Source organism: Anopheles aquasalis, chromosome 3 (genome assembly GCF_943734665.1).
Source record: "Anopheles aquasalis chromosome 3, idAnoAquaMG_Q_19, whole genome shotgun sequence".
NCBI lineage: Eukaryota > Metazoa > Arthropoda > Insecta > Diptera > Culicidae > Anopheles > Anopheles aquasalis.
The window spans coordinates 1-22,139 of NC_064878.1; the positions used below are offsets into that span (position 1 = coordinate 1).

Below are 22,139 nucleotides of genomic sequence, written 5' to 3' on the forward strand. Positions count from 1 at the left end.
CTTACCACCCCCACAGATCGAAAGGGAAGAGGACACTTACCACCCCCACAGATCGAAAGGGAAGAGGACACTTACCACCCCCACAGATCGAAAGGGAAGAGGACACTTACCACCCCCACAGATCGAAAGGGAAGAGGACACTTACCACCCCCACAGATCGAAAGGGAAGAGGACACTTACCACCCCCACAGGTCGAAAGGGAAGAGGACACTTACCACCCCCACAGGTCGAAAGGGAAGAGGACACTTACCACCCCCACAGGTCGAAAGGGAAGAGGACACTTACCACCCCCACAGGTCGAAAGGGAAGAGGACACTTACCACCCCCACAGATCGAAAGGGAAGAGGACACTTACCACCCCCACAGATCGAAAGGGAAGAGGACACTTACCACCCCCACAGATCGAAAGGGAAGAGGACACTTACCACCCCCACAGATCGAAAGGGAAGAGGACACTTACCACCCCCACAGATCGAAAGGGAAGAGGACACTTACCACCCCCCACAGATCGAAAGGGAAGAGGACACTTACCACCCCCACAGATCGAAAGGGAAGAGGACACTTACCACCCCCCACAGATCGAAAGGGAAGAGGACACTTACCACCCCCACAGATCGAAAGGGAAGAGGACACTTACCACCCCCACAGATCGAAAGGGAAGAGGACACTTACCACCCCCACAGATCGAAAGGGAAGAGGACACTTACCACCCCCACAGATCGAAAGGGAAGAGGACACTTACCACCCCCACAGAGCGAAAGGGAAGAGGACACTTACCACCCCCACAGATCGAAAGGGAAGAGGACACTTACCACCCCCACAGATCGAAAGGGAAGAGGACACTTACCACCCCCACAGATCGAAAGGGAAGAGGACACTTACCACCCCCACAGATCGAAAGGGAAGAGGACACTTACCACCCCCACAGATCGAAAGGGAAGAGGACACTTACCACCCCCACAGATCGAAAGGGAAGAGGACACTTACCACCCCCACAGATCGAAAGGGAAGAGGACACTTACCACCCCCACAGATCGAAAGGGAAGAGGACACTTACCACCCCCCACAGGTCGAAAGGGAAGAGGACACTTACCACCCCCACAGATCGAAAGGGAAGAGGACACTTACCACCCCCCACAGGTCGAAAGGGAAGAGGACACTTACCACCCCCACAGGTCGAAAGGGAAGAGGACACTTACCACCCCCACAGATCGAAAGGGAAGAGGACACTTACCACCCCCACAGATCGAAAGGGAAGAGGACACTTACCACCCCCACAGATCGAAAGGGAAGAGGACACTTACCACCCCCACAGATCGAAAGGGAAGAGGACACTTACCACCCCCACAGATCGAAAGGGAAGAGGACACTTACCACCCCCACAGATCGAAAGGGAAGAGGACACTTACCACCCCCACAGATCGAAAGGGAAGAGGACACTTACCACCCCCACAGATCGAAAGGGAAGAGGACACTTACCACCCCCCACAGATCGAAAGGGAAGAGGACACTTACCACCCCCACAGATCGAAAGGGAAGAGGACACTTACCACCCCCACAGATCGAAAGGGAAGAGGACACTTACCACCCCCCACAGATCGAAAGGGAAGAGGACACTTACCACCCCCACAGATCGAAAGGGAAGAGGACACTTACCACCCCCACAGATCGAAAGGGAAGAGGACACTTACCACCCCCCACAGATCGAAAGGGAAGAGGACACTTACCACCCCCACAGATCGAAAGGGAAGAGGACACTTACCACCCCCACAGATCGAAAGGGAAGAGGACACTTACCACCCCCACAGATCGAAAGGGAAGAGGACACTTACCACCCCCACAGATCGAAAGGGAAGAGGACACTTACCACCCCCACAGATCGAAAGGGAAGAGGACACTTACCACCCCCACAGATCGAAAGGGAAGAGGACACTTACCACCCCCACAGATCGAAAGGGAAGAGGACACTTACCACCCCCACAGATCGAAAGGGAAGAGGACACTTACCACCCCCCACAGATCGAAAGGGAAGAGGACACTTACCACCCCCACAGATCGAAAGGGAAGAGGACACTTACCACCCCCCACAGATCGAAAGGGAAGAGGACACTTACCACCCCCACAGGTCGAAAGGGAAGAGGACACTTACCACCCCCACAGGTCGAAAGGGAAGAGGACACTTACCACCCCCCACAGGTCGAAAGGGAAGAGGACACTTACCACCCCCACAGGTCGAAAGGGAAGAGGACACTTACCACCCCCACAGGTCGAAAGGGAAGAGGACACTTACCACCCCCACAGGTCGAAAGGGAAGAGGACACTTACCACCCCCACAGGTCGAAAGGGAAGAGGACACTTACCACCCCCACAGGTCGAAAGGGAAGAGGACACTTACCACCCCCACAGGTCGAAAGGGAAGAGGACACTTACCACCCCCACAGGTCGAAAGGGAAGAGGACACTTACCACCCCCCACAGGTCGAAAGGGAAGAGGACACTTACCACCCCCCAGACCACCCCCCACAGATCGAAAGGGAAGAGGACACTTACCACCCCCACAGATCGAAAGGGAAGAGGACACTTACCACCCCCACAGATCGAAAGGGAAGAGGACACTTACCACCCCCACAGATCGAAAGGGAAGAGGACACTTACCACCCCCCACAGATCGAAAGGGAAGAGGACACTTACCACCCCCACAGATCGAAAGGGAAGAGGACACTTACCACCCCCACAGATCGAAAGGGAAGAGGACACTTACCACCCCCACAGATCGAAAGGGAAGAGGACACTTACCACCCCCACAGATCGAAAGGGAAGAGGACACTTACCACCCCCACAGATCGAAAGGGAAGAGGACACTTACCACCCCCACAGATCGAAAGGGAAGAGGACACTTACCACCCCCACAGATCGAAAGGGAAGAGGACACTTACCACCCCCACAGATCGAAAGGGAAGAGGACACTTACCACCCCCACAGATCGAAAGGGAAGAGGACACTTACCACCCCCACAGATCGAAAGGGAAGAGGACACTTACCACCCCCACAGATCGAAAGGGAAGAGGACACTTACCACCCCCACAGATCGAAAGGGAAGAGGACACTTACCACCCCCACAGATCGAAAGGGAAGAGGACACTTACCACCCCCACAGATCGAAAGGGAAGAGGACACTTACCACCCCCCACAGATCGAAAGGGAAGAGGACACTTACCACCCCCACAGATCGAAAGGGAAGAGGACACTTACCACCCCCACAGATCGAAAGGGAAGAGGACACTTACCACCCCCACAGATCGAAAGGGAAGAGGACACTTACCACCCCCACAGATCGAAAGGGAAGAGGACACTTACCACCCCCACAGATCGAAAGGGAAGAGGACACTTACCACCCCCACAGATCGAAAGGGAAGAGGACACTTACCACCCCCACAGATCGAAAGGGAAGAGGACACTTACCACCCCCACAGATCGAAAGGGAAGAGGACACTTACCACCCCCACAGATCGAAAGGGAAGAGGACACTTACCACCCCCACAGATCGAAAGGGAAGAGGACACTTACCACCCCCACAGATCGAAAGGGAAGAGGACACTTACCACCCCCACAGATCGAAAGGGAAGAGGACACTTACCACCCCCACAGATCGAAAGGGAAGAGGACACTTACCACCCCCACAGATCGAAAGGGAAGAGGACACTTACCACCCCCACAGATCGAAAGGGAAGAGGACACTTACCACCCCCACAGATCGAAAGGGAAGAGGACACTTACCACCCCCACAGATCGAAAGGGAAGAGGACACTTACCACCCCCACAGATCGAAAGGGAAGAGGACACTTACCACCCCCACAGATCGAAAGGGAAGAGGACACTTACCACCCCCACAGATCGAAAGGGAAGAGGACACTTACCACCCCCACAGATCGAAAGGGAAGAGGACACTTACCACCCCCACAGGTCGAAAGGGAAGAGGACACTTACCACCCCCACAGATCGAAAGGGAAGAGGACACTTACCACCCCCACAGGTCGAAAGGGAAGAGGACACTTACCACCCCCACAGATCGAAAGGGAAGAGGACACTTACCACCCCCACAGATCGAAAGGGAAGAGGACACTTACCACCCCCACAGATCGAAAGGGAAGAGGACACTTACCACCCCCACAGATCGAAAGGGAAGAGGACACTTACCACCCCCACAGATCGAAAGGGAAGAGGACACTTACCACCCCCACAGATCGAAAGGGAAGAGGACACTTACCACCCCCACAGATCGAAAGGGAAGAGGACACTTACCACCCCCACAGATCGAAAGGGAAGAGGACACTTACCACCCCCACAGATCGAAAGGGAAGAGGACACTTACCACCCCCACAGATCGAAAGGGAAGAGGACACTTACCACCCCCACAGATCGAAAGGGAAGAGGACACTTACCACCCCCACAGATCGAAAGGGAAGAGGACACTTACCACCCCCACAGATCGAAAGGGAAGAGGACACTTACCACCCCCACAGATCGAAAGGGAAGAGGACACTTACCACCCCCACAGATCGAAAGGGAAGAGGACACTTACCACCCCCACAGATCGAAAGGGAAGAGGACACTTACCACCCCCACAGATCGAAAGGGAAGAGGACACTTACCACCCCCACAGATCGAAAGGGAAGAGGACACTTACCACCCCCACAGATCGAAAGGGAAGAGGACACTTACCACCCCCACAGATCGAAAGGGAAGAGGACACTTACCACCCCCACAGATCGAAAGGGAAGAGGACACTTACCACCCCCACAGATCGAAAGGGAAGAGGACACTTACCACCCCCACAGGTCGAAAGGGAAGAGGACACTTACCACCCCCACAGGTCGAAAGGGAAGAGGACACTTACCACCCCCACAGGTCGAAAGGGAAGAGGACACTTACCACCCCCACAGGTCGAAAGGGAAGAGGACACTTACCACCCCCACAGGTCGAAAGGGAAGAGGACACTTACCACCCCCCCAGATCGAAAGGGAAGAGGACACTTACCACCCCCACAGATCGAAAGGGAAGAGGACACTTACCACCCCCACAGATCGAAAGGGAAGAGGACACTTACCACCCCCACAGATCGAAAGGGAAGAGGACACTTACCACCCCCACAGATCGAAAGGGAAGAGGACACTTACCACCCCCACAGATCGAAAGGGAAGAGGACACTTACCACCCCCACAGATCGAAAGGGAAGAGGACACTTACCACCCCCACAGATCGAAAGGGAAGAGGACACTTACCACCCCCACAGATCGAAAGGGAAGAGGACACTTACCACCCCCACAGATCGAAAGGGAAGAGGACACTTACCACCCCCACAGATCGAAAGGGAAGAGGACACTTACCACCCCCACAGATCGAAAGGGAAGAGGACACTTACCACCCCCACAGATCGAAAGGGAAGAGGACACTTACCACCCCCACAGATCGAAAGGGAAGAGGACACTTACCACCCCCACAGATCGAAAGGGAAGAGGACACTTACCACCCCCACAGATCGAAAGGGAAGAGGACACTTACCACCCCCACAGATCGAAAGGGAAGAGGACACTTACCACCCCCACAGGTCGAAAGGGAAGAGGACACTTACCACCCCCACAGGTCGAAAGGGAAGAGGACACTTACCACCCCCACAGGTCGAAAGGGAAGAGGACACTTACCACCCCCACAGGTCGAAAGGGAAGAGGACACTTACCACCCCCACAGGTCGAAAGGGAAGAGGACACTTACCACCCCCACAGATCGAAAGGGAAGAGGACACTTACCACCCCCACAGATCGAAAGGGAAGAGGACACTTACCACCCCCACAGATCGAAAGGGAAGAGGACACTTACCACCCCCACAGATCGAAAGGGAAGAGGACACTTACCACCCCCACAGATCGAAAGGGAAGAGGACACTTACCACCCCCACAGATCGAAAGGGAAGAGGACACTTACCACCCCCACAGATCGAAAGGGAAGAGGACACTTACCACCCCCACAGATCGAAAGGGAAGAGGACACTTACCACCCCCACAGATCGAAAGGGAAGAGGACACTTACCACCCCCACAGATCGAAAGGGAAGAGGACACTTACCACCCCCACAGATCGAAAGGGAAGAGGACACTTACCACCCCCACAGATCGAAAGGGAAGAGGACACTTACCACCCCCACAGATCGAAAGGGAAGAGGACACTTACCACCCCCACAGATCGAAAGGGAAGAGGACACTTACCACCCCCACAGATCGAAAGGGAAGAGGACACTTACCACCCCCACAGATCGAAAGGGAAGAGGACACTTACCACCCCCACAGATCGAAAGGGAAGAGGACACTTACCACCCCCACAGATCGAAAGGGAAGAGGACACTTACCACCCCCACAGATCGAAAGGGAAGAGGACACTTACCACCCCCACAGATCGAAAGGGAAGAGGACACTTACCACCCCCACAGATCGAAAGGGAAGAGGACACTTACCACCCCCACAGATCGAAAGGGAAGAGGACACTTACCACCCCCACAGATCGAAAGGGAAGAGGACACTTACCACCCCCACAGATCGAAAGGGAAGAGGACACTTACCACCCCCACAGATCGAAAGGGAAGAGGACACTTACCACCCCCACAGATCGAAAGGGAAGAGGACACTTACCACCCCCACAGATCGAAAGGGAAGAGGACACTTACCACCCCCACAGATCGAAAGGGAAGAGGACACTTACCACCCCCACAGATCGAAAGGGAAGAGGACACTTACCACCCCCACAGATCGAAAGGGAAGAGGACACTTACCACCCCCACAGGTCGAAAGGGAAGAGGACACTTACCACCCCCACAGGTCGAAAGGGAAGAGGACACTTACCACCCCCACAGATCGAAAGGGAAGAGGACACTTACCACCCCCACAGATCGAAAGGGAAGAGGACACTTACCACCCCCACAGATCGAAAGGGAAGAGGACACTTACCACCCCCACAGATCGAAAGGGAAGAGGACACTTACCACCCCCACAGATCGAAAGGGAAGAGGACACTTACCACCCCCACAGATCGAAAGGGAAGAGGACACTTACCACCCCCACAGATCGAAAGGGAAGAGGACACTTACCACCCCCACAGATCGAAAGGGAAGAGGACACTTACCACCCCCACAGATCGAAAGGGAAGAGGACACTTACCACCCCCACAGATCGAAAGGGAAGAGGACACTTACCACCCCCACAGATCGAAAGGGAAGAGGACACTTACCACCCCCACAGATCGAAAGGGAAGAGGACACTTACCACCCCCACAGGTCGAAAGGGAAGAGGACACTTACCACCCCCACAGGTCGAAAGGGAAGAGGACACTTACCACCCCCACAGGTCGAAAGGGAAGAGGACACTTACCACCCCCACAGGTCGAAAGGGAAGAGGACACTTACCACCCCCACAGGTCGAAAGGGAAGAGGACACTTACCACCCCCACAGGTCGAAAGGGAAGAGGACACTTACCACCCCCACAGATCGAAAGGGAAGAGGACACTTACCACCCCCACAGATCGAAAGGGAAGAGGACACTTACCACCCCCACAGATCGAAAGGGAAGAGGACACTTACCACCCCCACAGATCGAAAGGGAAGAGGACACTTACCACCCCCACAGATCGAAAGGGAAGAGGACACTTACCACCCCCACAGGTCGAAAGGGAAGAGGACACTTACCACCCCCACAGATCGAAAGGGAAGAGGACACTTACCACCCCCACAGGTCGAAAGGGAAGAGGACACTTACCACCCCCACAGATCGAAAGGGAATAGGACAGATGCTGGAAAATTGCACGAACAACACCCGGAAAGTAGGCCGGAAGATTGCTGGAAGGATGCTGGAGAAGTGGCGGAAGATTGCTGAAAGATTGCTGGATGGTAGGCCGGAAGGTAAGTCGTGGCCTGACAGTGACCTGACCGTAGCCGACCGAAAACCAAAGTCAAAGCTCGGCGCAAACACCGATGTCCGGGCCCAACGCAACACCGGACCCATGCTAAACCAAAACCAAAACCAACACAACACACCCAAGACACACCACCAACCAACCACCACCCAAGCCAACACACCAGCAAAACCATACCTAACAGCCCAAGCACACACTCAAGACACAAAAAAACCAACCCGAAACCAACCCAAAACCCAAGCCCACACACCCAAGACAAAAAAAACACCAGAAGTAACCACCAACCAACACAGAACACAAGCCACAAGCAACACACCAAAAACACCCAAAACACAAAAGAACCAATCAGGAAGCAACACGGAAACAATACGGAAACCACGCCACCAACACTCAAGACACACCCACAAAATGGCGCCCCAGATCGGCCAATGATAGCAAGCCACAAGCAAAGCCACAAGCAAAGCTGAAAATGGCACACAAATGCCTTAAGATGCCATTGCTGGAAGGATGCTGGAAAATAGCTGGAAAGTAGACCGAAAGATTGCTGGAGCATGGCCGGAAGGTTGCTGGAAAAGTGCCTGAAAATTGCCCGAACAACACCCGGAAAGTAGGCCGGAAGATTGCTGGAAGGATGCTGGAGAAGAGGCGGAAGATTGCCCGAAGATTGCCGGAAGAACGCACAAAAATTGCCCGAAAAAGGCCGGAAAACGCATCAAAGTTGACCAAGAACGAAGAACCTAGAAGAAGGAAGAACGCCCGAAGGTTGCCGGAAGATTGCCTAGAAAGTAGGCCGGCAGATTGTCAGAAGGCAGCCAGACACACTGCCCACAGCGCACAAGCCAGCGGAGAAACACACAGGAGGATCGGAGCACAGTCTAAAACAAAGAAACAAACAAACGACAACAAGCCAAGAACGCCAGAAAGATGCCGGAAGATTGCCGGAAGAACGCACAAAAATTGCCCGAAGAACGCCAGAAAACGCATCAAAGTTGACCAAGAACGAAGAACCAACAAGGAAGAACGCCCGAAGGTTGCCGGAAGATTGCCTAGAAAGTAGGCCATACCTACCCCATACCATACCTACCAGCCCTAGCAAGCCACAAGCAAAGCCACAAGCAAAGCTGAAAATGGCACACAAATGCCTTAAGATGCCATTGCTGGAAGGATGCTAGAAAATAGCTGGAAAGTAAACCGAAACATTGCCGGAGCATGGCCGGAAGGTTGCTGGAAAAGTGCCTGAAAATTGCCCGAACAACACCCGGAAAGTAGGCCGGAAGATTGCTGGAAGGATGCTGGAGAAGAGGCGGAAGATTGCCGGAAGAACGCACAAAAATTGCCCGAAAAAGGCCGGAAAACGCATTAAAGTTGACCAAGAACGAAGAACCTAGAAGAAGGAAGAACGCCCGAAGGTTGCCGGAAGATTGCCTAGAAAGTAGGCCGGCAGATTGTCAGAAGGCAGCCAGACACACTGCCCACAGCGCACAAGCCAGCGGAGAAACACACAGGAGGATCGGAGCACAGTCTAAAACAAAGAAACAAACAAACGACAACAAGCCAAGAACGCCAGAAAGATGCCGGAAGAACGCACAAAAATTGCCCGAAGAACGCCAGAAAACGCATCAAAGTTGACCAAGAACGAAGAACCTAGAAGAAGGAAGAACGCCCGAAGGTTGCCGGAAGATTGCCTAGAAAGTAGGCCGGCAGATTGTCAGAAGGCAGCCAGACACACTGCCCACAACGCACAAGCCAGCGGAGAAACACACAGGAGGATCGGAGCACAGTCTAAAACAAAGAAACAAACAAACGACAACAAGCCAAGAACGCCAGAAAGATGCCGGAAGAACGCACAAAAATTGCCAATAAACAAACAAAAACAAACCAACGCGCCAACCTCAATAAGCCCAATAAGCAAAAGCCCAATGAACCAAAAATATCCCAATAAACCAACTAAACCCCAATAAGCCAAAATCACAAATAAAGCCGTTTGGTATCATATTTTGTGTACTTTTAGGTATGTTTTCGGCTGGGAAAAAATTGACAAGTCACAAATGGTGCCGTTTCATATAATTTTTTCAAATTTTTAGGCATGTTTACGGAACTTTCAACTTTTTGACGTGCCGAAAACATGCCTAAATGAGCACAAAATTTTATATGAAATGGCATCATTAACGACTGCTATTTTTAAGCACTTATAAAATACTACAAATCGTCTCGAATCCAACGGTCCAAACGGCGCATTTTTAGCACGTCGGGAAGTATGAGTTTCTGATTTTTCAAAAATTCGAGCAGAGCCTCAAGATGCCATGGAAATGACACAAAAATGGCATGGAAATGACACAAAATAGCCTCAAATGCAAAGAGAATACAAAGGTAATGACTCAAATGCCAAAGAAATGACACAAAAAAGCCTCTAAATGACACGAATAACCCTCAAAATGGCCACAAAACACAAAAAACAAAGCCTCCAATGCAATGGAAATGCCTCTAAAATGGCTAGAAAATCAATAGAAAACTCTCTAAAAAACAACTCACAAAAACTCCCTAAACATTCTAGGATAGTCTCTCAATAAAGCAGCTAGTCAAGTAAATAAAAAAAACCTTGAAAGATTCTAGGAAAAGAGGCAAAGCAAAAAAAGCCTCTTGGAAAGGGGGAAAGCAGAAAGGAAGACAGCGGTATTTAATTTAAGAAATTAAAAAAAAAAATTCCGATAAGTATGTCATTTTGCCGAGCTTCTTGTGAATCCGGAACACTTCTTCCTCGACGTTCATGTTGCTGGTGCCTGGCAGAAACCTGGGTGTGTTGTTTCTCGTACCCTTCGCCGCCGTACGCACGCACGCTGAAAGAGGTAAAGCGGGATGATGCGATGTAACATACGGGGAACGGTGTACAAAGCGCCGCACTCACCGAGCCATCCGATAAGGATGTCATTTTGCCGCCCACCCTTCGCCGCCGTACGCACGCACGCTGAAAGAGGTAAAGCGGGATGATGCGATGTAACATACGGGGAACGGTGTACAAAGCGCCGCGCTTACCGAGCCATCCGATAAGGATGTCATTTTGCCGAGATTCTTCTGAATCCGGAACACTTCTTCCTCGACGTTCATGTTGCTGGTGCCTGGCAGAAACCTGGGTGTGTTGTTTCTCGTACCTTTCGCCGCCGTACGCACGCACGCTGAAAGAGGTAAAGCGGGATGATGCGATGTAACATACGGGGAGCGGTGTACAAAGCGCCGCGCTTACCGAGCCATTCGATAAGGATGTCATTTTGCCGAGCTTCTTCTGAATCCGGAACACTTCTTCCTCGACGTTCATGTTGCTGGTGCCTGGCAGAAACCTGGGTGTGTTGTTTATCGTACCTTTCGCCGCCGTACGCACGCACGCTGAAAGAGGTAAAGCGGGATGATGCGCTTGTCGTCGCTCGCCGGGCTGCTAACCGAGGAGGGGCTTCCTTTCTTTTCGCCGGTCGCTATGCTGGAGGATGCCGCTAACTGGTGAGCCACTACCGGTTAACCCAGATGAAGCCGAGTTCGATGGGCCGTAGACGGTGGATTTAAAGAAAAACTTTTTCCGGAAAAGGGCGCGATCTAGCACCAAAACACGGGACACGCGAAACCGCGGTGGAGGAAATTTTCACCACACGCCAGTGTTGCCATGGCGTATTCACCATGAGTCAACTCGAACGACCCGTGTGACAGAAATCGCTCACCGCCCGTGTGACAGAAATCGCTCACCGCCACTCAAATTGTCCTGTTAAGAGACTAACAGGACGCTAACAGGACGCTAACAGGATAGAAATCTTGCTGCTGTTTACAGGGCTTTTGCGCATGTATTGGTGCCATTTTCCACGCATTTTTGCGATGGTGTGTGTGCCATCCTACCGTACCCCTGTGCCCAGTAGCCCCGCCCCTAAGATATTTCGGATCAATATGAAGCACGCAAAAGCATAATTTTATTTTCACCTATTTTATTTCCACCTTTCGATCGAGCCTCGCAAAACACATCGCAAAACACAACACTTCGCACAACACTTCTCTGCTTCGCTGCCTGTCCGACGCTGATTGATGCCAGGATGCTGCCGAAAAAAGACAACATGATTGATCATGATCACATTTGATCAACAAATTATTTTTCAATTTCTTACCATTTTCCGTTGTCACGCATGCCCACAAACAATGTCCACGGGTTTAGATGCTCCGTAGCACAAACGAATGATACAAATTCACAGCAAAACTAGCTTTTTTCTTCAAAATTTTCGGATGCACGAGCGCAGCACATCCTGCCTCTTGCGCGTCGTTTTCAACTGACGCCATGTTGGATCCAGGCCTTAGCAGAAATTTTCACCTTCCTCATTCGTTCGCCGTGCCCTTACACAAACACACGCGCACGGGGCCGTATCCGAACACGCAGCGCTCGTGAGCGATCGAGTGAATGGTGAGACAGCATCTAAACAAACCGTAGGAGTGGAAGAGATAGCATGTACTCGAAAGAAAAAAATCGACTGCTTGACAAAAAGTCTGTCAACAGGGCATAAAATACTAAAAATCGTCACGAATCCAACGGTACAAACGGCGCATTTTTAGCATGCCTAGAAGTATATAAGACCTTTTCTCACTAGTGCATCGTCCCAAGGGACGCTTCGGCTAGGATCTGAAGCATGTTTGCGCACCGAATTCTAAGCGAAAATGGAAGGAGATACCTCCACCGGTAGTAATGTATGGTAGCAAACGCAATGCATATCAGTAATAGGCTGCATCACCGAAGAAATGGTTAGGCTCGCGCCGGAAGCGGCTTTTGGGATTAGTCGCTCGAGTGCCCAGATCACCGGCAAAGGAGACGCATGTAGACAATTGGTACCACCTTGTGCGGCCAAAAATCGGTCCTTGGTACCACTGTTTAGCACCCATTTCGATCGTTGCATTCGTTTTAGCGAATCGCACTCGTACAGCAGGGGGCCCAGAGCAAACTAATGCCGAAACCTTGGCCAGTGGAACAGCCAGCCGCCCCGCGGTGGCGGCAACAAATGACGTTCTGGGGGCAATGGCTGCACCGGTTGATGTGAAGCGCTGTCGCACGACGGGTTACTGCGAACGAATTCGTATGTATCCCACAAGGAACGATGCGGCGAGATCATATGATCGAATCATTTCGATATGATCGAAGATCGATTACCGCCGGCTCGATCGCCGGCTAGCTTTGCTCTTCCGTCCTGTGAAAGCAGGAAGCATCATGTGCGTTCTACGTTCGGATGCGCGATAGATTCTGAAAATGGTGCGCATAGAATGAGCTTTCCGCATAGAATGAGCAGCAATACTTCGATTGGCACCGGTTTTATGTGTGTACCGGGCTGCGGGAAACTTCGAGCATTGGTTAGAACGATGCACGTTATCAAGCATTATGTTTAGGGCAGGCTACAACATAATAGCGTATGTATAAAACGCCTTTTGGGAGCTTCGCTAGTCTCAGACGCATTGATTAGCAATTATGAACTGCGAAACAAACGCCACCGATTGTCCTTCCGCGGTTCCCTTAGCGTTCCCTGCATATTGCCGCTGGAAGTTCTCGATCGGATCAATTGACGATTCAAGCCCGACAGCCGGCCGCTTGGTAGCATTCACACGCACACACAACAACTGATAATGCGGCAATTAGCGCGGAGGACAGACGACAGTCCTCGGGCAAACGACGAAAAAAACGGGAATTATGAGCAAATCCTCGGAGATTACTGGAACACAGACAGGTTTGGGTTCCGAGTAAATGAACAGAAAGCAGATTTCGCCATCCTCCCCCACAGTTACCCGCCCACGAAAAGCAAGGTGATGAGCATCTACGACCCCTTGGGTCTCATCAGGCAGGTGGCGATCCACGCGCGCATGTATTGGTGCCATTTTCCACGCATTTTTGCGATGGTGTGTGTGCCATCCTACCGTACCCCTGTGCCCAGTAGCCCCGCCCCTAAGATATTTCGGATCAATATGAAGCACGCAAAAGCATAATTTTATTTTCACCTATTTTATTTCCACCTTTCGATCGAGCCTCGCAAAACACATCGCAAAACACAACACTTCGCACAACACTTCTCTGCTTCGCTGCCTGTCCGACGCTGATTGATGCCAGGATGCTGCCGAAAAAAGACAACATGATTGATCATGATCACATTTGATCAACAAATTATTTTTCAATTTCTTACCATTTTCCGTTGTCACGCATGCCCACAAACAATGTCCACGGGTTTAGATGCTCCGTAGCACAAACGAATGATACAAATTCACAGCAAAACTAGCTTTTTTCTTCAAAATTTTCGGATGCACGAGCGCAGCACATCCTGCCTCTTGCGCGTCGTTTTCAACTGACGCCATGTTGGATCCAGGCCTTAGCAGAAATTTTCACCTTCCTCATTCGTTCGCCGTGCCCTTACACAAACACACGCGCACGGGGCCGTATCCGAACACGCAGCGCTCGTGAGCGATCGAGTGAATGGTGAGACAGCATCTAAACAAACCGTAGGAGTGGAAGAGATAGCATGTACTCGAAAGAAAAAAATCGACTGCTTGACAAAAAGTCTGTCAACAGGGCATAAAATACTAAAAATCGTCACGAATCCAACGGTACAAACGGCGCATTTTTAGCATGCCTAGAAGTATATAAGACCTTTTCTCACTAGTGCATCGTCCCAAGGGACGCTTCGGCTAGGATCTGAAGCATGTTTGCGCACCGAATTCTAAGCGAAAATGGAAGGAGATACCTCCACCGGTAGTAATGTATGGTAGCAAACGCAATGCATATCAGTAATAGGCTGCATCACCGAAGAAATGGTTAGGCTCGCGCCGGAAGCGGCTTTTGGGATTAGTCGCTCGAGTGCCCAGATCACCGGCAAAGGAGACGCATGTAGACAATTGGTACCACCTTGTGCGGCCAAAAATCGGTCCTTGGTACCACTGTTTAGCACCCATTTCGATCGTTGCATTCGTTTTAGCGAATCGCACTCGTACAGCAGGGGGCCCAGAGCAAACTAATGCCGAAACCTTGGCCAGTGGAACAGCCAGCCGCCCCGCGGTGGCGGCAACAAATGACGTTCTGGGGGCAATGGCTGCACCGGTTGATGTGAAGCGCTGTCGCACGACGGGTTACTGCGAACGAATTCGTATGTATCCCACAAGGAACGATGCGGCGAGATCATATGATCGAATCATTTCGATATGATCGAAGATCGATTACCGCCGGCTCGATCGCCGGCTAGCTTTGCTCTTCCGTCCTGTGAAAGCAGGAAGCATCATGTGCGTTCTACGTTCGGATGCGCGATAGATTCTGAAAATGGTGCGCATAGAATGAGCTTTCCGCATAGAATGAGCAGCAATACTTCGATTGGCACCGGTTTTATGTGTGTACCGGGCTGCGGGAAACTTCGAGCATTGGTTAGAACGATGCACGTTATCAAGCATTATGTTTAGGGCAGGCTACAACATAATAGCGTATGTATAAAACGCCTTTTGGGAGCTTCGCTAGTCTCAGACGCATTGATTAGCAATTATGAACTGCGAAACAAACGCCACCGATTGTCCTTCCGCGGTTCCCTTAGCGTTCCCTGCATATTGCCGCTGGAAGTTCTCGATCGGATCAATTGACGATTCAAGCCCGACAGCCGGCCGCTTGGTAGCATTCACACGCACACACAACAACTGATAATGCGGCAATTAGCGCGGAGGACAGACGACAGTCCTCGGGCAAACGACGAAAAAAACGGGAATTATGAGCAAATCCTCGGAGATTACTGGAACACAGACAGGTTTGGGTTCCGAGTAAATGAACAGAAAGCAGATTTCGCCATCCTCCCCCACAGTTACCCGCCCACGAAAAGCAAGGTGATGAGCATCTACGACCCCTTGGGTCTCATCAGGCAGGTGGCGATCCACGCGCGCATCCTGATACGGAAGATCCACGTGGATACGGAAGAATAGGACGAGCTCATCCCGGAGCGTCTGTACGGGTTGTGGGAGTCGTTCTTGCGGCAGCCGGAGGAAACCACGTGCCGGCGGAAACGAACAGAACATCTTCACCTTCGGTGGAAAACAGAACGATATGCTTTGCCAACGATTCTCCGCCGACCACTGTCAATGATTAAAAGTTACTGGATTGAGTTTGGAGTTCCGTTTCCACATCAAAGCAAATGAATGATTGCCATTTAAGTCAACTCTATGCATGAGTTTTGCACACATTTCAAAGCAGCTCATCATATTGAGGTTCCTTTCAACTGGCCTGCCTTCCATCAAAAACAAAACTTACTACGTGTCGTAAGCTTAAGGATACGACGAGCCTGACGAGCCAAGCTGTTTTTCTCATCACATGTCGGATCGATTTTCCGTGCCGTGCCTGAACCAAAGTGCCGAGGCACAGCGCGTCAGAAAACGGAACACGGTACTTAATCAATGCAAGCTCTTCTTCCTTCAAACGAGGCAGATATTTTTAAAGGGATTATCTTGCCGCCAGCACCGCACTACCTCTCATGTGACCGCCTTGCCCCTCTCTCACTCGAGGGAAAGAAGAGAGGTTGTGTTTTGTGATGGGAATTCCCACAACCCGAAAGTGCGAACGAACCCAACACGATAAATAAGAACATCAAAACCTATCTCAACAGAACTCGTCTGCTGGTGGTGCGTCGTCCTCTTGCTTCACAACACATCAGAGCCACCTTCGACTCGACAGCCACCTCTTCTAGATGCGGAGTAGCAACGGCAGAATTTGATTATGCAAAAAACCTCGGCTCGGCAAAAAAAAACATCACATCGGCCTGCTTGGATAACGTACGTCGAGTACGAACCCGCATTGGAAGGTCCCGATGATCCATACCGTCTTGGAACGCATTGCGCTTAATCGCTCCCAATGCACATCATCCTCCACTTGAAGCGGTAAAATAAACAACATTTCACGAGCCTCCATCTCCACGCTTGGTTTTACTCTCTCTCTCTCTCTCTCTCTCTCTCTCTCTCTCTCTCTCTCTCTCTCTCTCACTCTCTCTCTCGCTCCCTGTCCTGGGAATGTCCTTTTCGTCATTTACTCGCGTGTGTGTGTTCTTACTTCCCGATTCGTGCCGAGTCTCATATCCATCAGGGACACAGCCGAGAGTCCTGCTGTCAGCAACGGATCCGTTCGCCTGAGTATCCGGGATAGGGCCAGTGGTTGAGAAGTGGTTTTTTCTCTACTTCAGCCCCTCTTGAAACCAACCAAAAAACCCAAACGCACCGCAAGGATCTCCCGGGATCCGTGCTCGACGTCGTCTAAACATCTGTTTCTTCGCGGTTTTGGATCGATCGATCGAGGTCTCCCTCGAAGGAGGCAGCAAGGCATTCCACTACTCAACACTCGTCGATCCAAACACGATGTGAATGGAATCGACGTATGCTGCCTTCGGGTAGCTTGTTGCTCCTGGCAACCGAGCAGCACAGCGCTTACTGTGCCTACATCGATGGTCCATCACATGGCAACACGCAAGAAGACACCACAAGAGGCGACTTAATTAATCCCAGAGGGTGAATTACGCACACACTCTGGCACGCACAAACACTCAAAAGGAAACTTGTAATGCCCGGAAGCCGGAATGTTCGGAGGAAAAGAGACCATATCGAGGACACAGTCGACCACGAGTGAGTGACGAAAACCCAGATAAACACCATTTGAAGAAGCTGCTGTGAAGGATCTTCAAAACTGTCGAAACGAAGACGAAAGAAAGAAAAAAGGACATTTCTGGTTGATGACATTAAGTACCTCACCGACACCAACGGTACCCGGCAGTGGGATCGTACCTTGGGCTTGAGAAAAAATGGATTTTTCCAAGGTTCCCCCGGACGCACACACACGTTGGTTCTCGTAATAGCAACCGCGCTCACAGGAATCCCGGAAGATTCCTACTAATGAACACGATTACAGCGCTTAATGAGGCATTGCGGCTGAATAGGAGCAAACCAACATCCAGCGCTCGGTCTTTGTGTGAGGATATGAGGGAACCGACGCGAAGAAAGCGGAGCCAGGCTAGTGACACCAAGTGGTACCAGCTGACTTCATAAGCACCAGAACCCATCCAGAAACTTCCACACAAAACCCTTAGCTACCGCTCTCCAAGAGGCCGCATTCAAGTGGAAAAACATCTGCACTACTGCCGATCCGAACAGTCGCGTGGTGTACGTGTCTCTAAACCTCCTTCAGCCAGTCAGGCAACCAGCCGGTTGGCGAGTTCCGGGGCCACGGAATTCGGATGCATTTTCCCAGGGTACCGCTGGCGGAACGGCGCTTCTCGTATGGAACTAATTAAGCGACAAACTTTCATCTACACATTTCTCTTCCAGAGAGCCTCCTGATGGCTATGACTGCGCTACTGGCTGGCTGGTTGACTCGTTGGCTTGTTGGTTGAGTTGCATAAGACAGACAGAGACGCCTCTGGGCGCTGATCCACCACCCCTGGCTCCTAATCTCACCTGCGACCAACGTGAGCGGGGTCAAGGAGTTTCCCAGAACTGCACACACCTTTAACGACGTCATTCAACGTAAGCGCTGTCCTTTTGAACTGACGACCGTCAGTGTCTCATCCATGCGTTGAATATTCTTATCGACTGCGCTTAAAACGCAATTTACTCGTTAATTTCTGCACGCGGAGATAGAACCACAGTTGACATAGAATGCAGCAACGGCCGGAGTTCATTCCAGGCATCGCAAGCGATGTTCGATGTTCGATGATGGATGATTTCAGGAGAAATGTAAAATGAAATTCTTCATACAAAGTCCCCGAGCCAGGATTCTGCTGCGGATTAATGCAGCTCGATTGGAAACGATCCAACAGGGCCAATAAATCAATGAAAATGTTTGGATGGGGCAAATATGCGCCAATGGTTTACCATCGAACCGAGTTTAGCACAAAAATTTAAGGAGCACGGAGAGGTAAGGAGCGGGATTCCAGGGGACATTAATTTCAGTCAAGCCAGCCGGCCGTGCTCCACCGACACGTACGTAATACGTCGGCGGCCGACACCGGCGACACATTGATGAAGTGTGAACGAAAACAATAATCGAGGAAAACAGAAAAAGGAGGTACGTTGAAACTCATCGATTCCGAGGTATTGGAGACGATGTCAAGCAGGATCTCAAGCAGGAGCGACGGGATAGCTCCTTACGTATCCTGCTGTGTTCCAATTTGGAGTGTGTAATTTGAAAGATGTTTTACATTAGGATGTTGCTTTTTTTCCTCGTTTTTGGGCCCCTTCACTCACTATCGTGCCCTTTTTGGCCCCTTTCCATTATGTCAGAACCAGTCATACCAAGATACACACCGCATGGAGCTCATTGAAGCCACCGAACACTCCAGATTGTGTTTAAGACAATCTGGTTCGCAGAAAGCCGATACTCGTGCCAAGACATTTCTGGGGAAACAGAAAACATGTGTAGCTTCTCTGGGCTGTTGTCTCTTCCCCCTTGGTCTTCTAACGACACTCCAGGTGATGCTAGAAAACACCAAAGTGAGAAGAGAGTCCACTTGAAACAGAGGATACAGAGAACCGGGGAGTTTGTGTTTTGATAATTACGACTCGACTGTCTAGTTTTGGCCTCCGGGAAGTGTAATGGGACCTAACGGGATCCTCCTTCTTTCCTCTAATTCCGCGTCAATTTGGCTTTTTAATTTGTGTCCCTCGCGGCGTCATAGTTTCCCCGGGTTTTTTTTCGGCGCTGGATGACATTGGAAAATTGGAAACATATTTCCAAACAACAGCGCAAAGTGAAGAGAAAGTGAAGAAAGTGAAGCTCAAATGCTGTCTGGAGAAAAACAGGAAAAGACCCCAAGAAAAACGATTCCTTCCGCATGCAGCCAAACTAGCGTGCAAGTAGGAAGAATAACAAGTCGACAAGTGATTTATGCCAGCGTTTGTGGCCAGCTCTCTACTCTACCAACGAGCGGGAATTACATAAATTTCAGTATCATTAGTTTAGGGCCCCGTTCGGTACCGTTACAAGGATACACGTCAAACACGTCGACATGGCGGACGCTTTTTTGGACAATATTTATGCCCCCGAAGAGCACGGTGTCGATATTTGACCGTCCCCGAGCCCGGACGGGCGACGGATTGCACTGGCCCATTTCACGATCGATGACATCGGCCAGAACCGAGCCACGAACCGTTATCACCACATGCGTTACGCTGGTGTTGAGTTTTTCTTTTTCCTCGGAAACTCCAACCGCCATAAATTTTCCAGCCAAACGGTTTATCACAACAGAAAGCGCCCAAAACATACAAACACATCCAGGCGCACACGAAATGGAAAAAGATCGGTCGTACATTAGACGGAATCACCGCGGAAGCCGAAAGAACGTTAAGCTCATAACGAGCACGGACCAATAATTAGGTTACGGGAAATGCATGATGGTGCGGCTCTCCATTCTCGCCATCGCCGTTAAAAGTCGGATTTAAATTCGGGGGTTCCAAATGTCCGCCACCGCGGCCGAATAAACCGGAAGATTTACAAAGTGATTTAGTTGCGTCTGGTGTAAATCTGTTGCTTCGCCAGCAAATTATCCACCGTTTTGTGGTTTTTTCGATAAAGTAAAAGCGCTGGTTCGGAGGATTTATCAACGGGGATCCCGTCGATGAGCCGTGTCTTCATTGTTGCTTCGCTCCGATAAGCGACGCTTTATTGCTCCGTTAATTCCACACAAATATGGACTGATTTATCACTAATAGCATCCCCCCCCCCCCCCGCTATCAGCGGGCACGCAGGCGATCTATTGACATACTTTCGCTTCCCAAAAAGGCAGCTCGCCCTTTTGCTGGTTCCGATTGGAAAATTACTCCCATCAATCGATCGATCGATTCGTCCAACCATCCATCCATCCATCCATCCAACCAGCCAGTTGATCGAGACTCTACGCTCTATCCCGCTAATTGGTTCTAATCGACGATTAATTAGCGCGAGATGGCGAGATTTAACTGCCGGTTGACAATTTTGATCGTCTCAAACTCATCCCTTAACGTCTCAACTTCCGCTTCACATGGTCTGCACCCTTGATGATGATGATAACGTGAGATGATGGTACATTCTGGTAGTCGAGGATAAACGTGGTTCTCGCGGTATGCTGGTACTATTGCGTTACACCGTAAACGGATGTGGACTCCTTTTTTGCGTCTTTCCGTTTTATGTCGCCTCGGAGCATGCGGGTTTTGAACTATTAAAATCCCGTACGGCGTCCCCATATGTATCCGATTATAACATAGGCCAAGAGCATTGCGCTAGTGAGAAAATTCCTTTTTTACAATTTATTTGTTTATTACGGGATAATCAAAAGAGGGTGCGTTAAAACGCTTTACAACGAAAGAGCGGATAAATGGCGAGAGAGAAATTGAATTGCACTGGTTCGTCAGCATATTTCTCGCGAAGATAAGAATATTGAGTGAATAAGTGTACCCAGCAATCGTATTTATTTGTACGTTGATTCATTCTTTTGCATTTATTTGGACTTTATTACATTGGTGTTCAACTGCCTGAAGCTCTTGTTCTCCAGATAAAATGCATAGGGTAAATTTAAATTCAATTTATCTTATTTTGACACGCACCCAGAAATTATCCAATTGAGTGGATGTTGAAAAAATAATCTACGATTTCCTTACTAACTAACTTATCAAAAGAGCTAATTACTTGTTTGTAAGTAAGAGAAGAATGCTCTAGAACACCAGGTTAAGGATTAACGCTGCATCTAGGAAGCAAAACTTTCCATCAAAGATTGGAAGCTGTACCCTCAACGAAGAAAGCATTAACAGCGGCAAAGGTCCACGGTGCTGCAGCCGGAGCAAAAGTGCACAAGTTTTCCACATTTTCTAACGGATTTAATAACCTGCCTGCAGTGGCTTATGCACCATGAACGAGGGGCACGATGAGTGAAAACTTAAATTAAAAAATGAAGGAAACGTTGTGGTAGCGTAAAGAATGTAGTCTCTCATCCTGGTGTGGTCATGGTCGTTCGCTCCCCTTTGCCTTCAGTCGGGAGGCACTCAGTGTTATTAATGTAATAAAATTTTGCATAACAAACCTGACGCCCTCCCTCCATCTACTACTGAACGGAGTGGAAGTGTGAGAGTTTATAGATAGACGGTAGAGGCTGGAGACCAGAAAGGAATGTCGCCAACATTATATGACGCACTGTGAAC

At 50.4% G+C, this 22,139-nt stretch overlaps 1 protein-coding gene across 5 annotated transcripts; it reads right to left on the bottom strand.

Moving 5' to 3' along the window:
* Nucleotides 1–10,605: 10,605 nt before the first annotated feature.
* On the bottom strand, nucleotides 10,606–11,613 carry LOC126575547 (uncharacterized). Of its 5 annotated transcripts, none has more exons than XM_050236292.1 (4): nucleotides 11,294–11,330; nucleotides 10,992–11,085; nucleotides 10,864–10,923; nucleotides 10,606–10,795 (listed from the first exon to the last, which is right to left on the bottom strand). In XM_050236292.1, the coding sequence occupies exons 2-4, from the start codon at nucleotides 11,061–11,063 to the stop codon at nucleotides 10,724–10,726; spliced, it is 204 nt and encodes a 67-aa protein (XP_050092249.1). In that variant the 5' UTR covers nucleotides 11,064–11,085; nucleotides 11,294–11,330; the 3' UTR covers nucleotides 10,606–10,723. The 5 variants fall into 5 exon arrangements, 4 of the variants coding, with proteins under 4 accessions (XP_050092249.1, XP_050092247.1, XP_050092246.1 ...); XM_050236290.1 differs by having other exon boundaries at nucleotides 10,992–11,131; nucleotides 11,200–11,329; XM_050236289.1 differs by lacking the exon at nucleotides 10,864–10,923 and having other exon boundaries at nucleotides 10,992–11,131; nucleotides 11,200–11,335.
* Between the last annotated feature and the right edge of the window lie 10,526 nt (nucleotides 11,614–22,139).

Coding starts and splice junctions, on each gene's coding strand:
- LOC126575547 (XM_050236289.1), bottom strand. Junction 10,796..10,991: donor CATCCTTATCGGATGGCTCG/GTAAGCGCGGCG, acceptor TACCTCTTTCAG/CGTGCGTGCGTACGGCGGCG.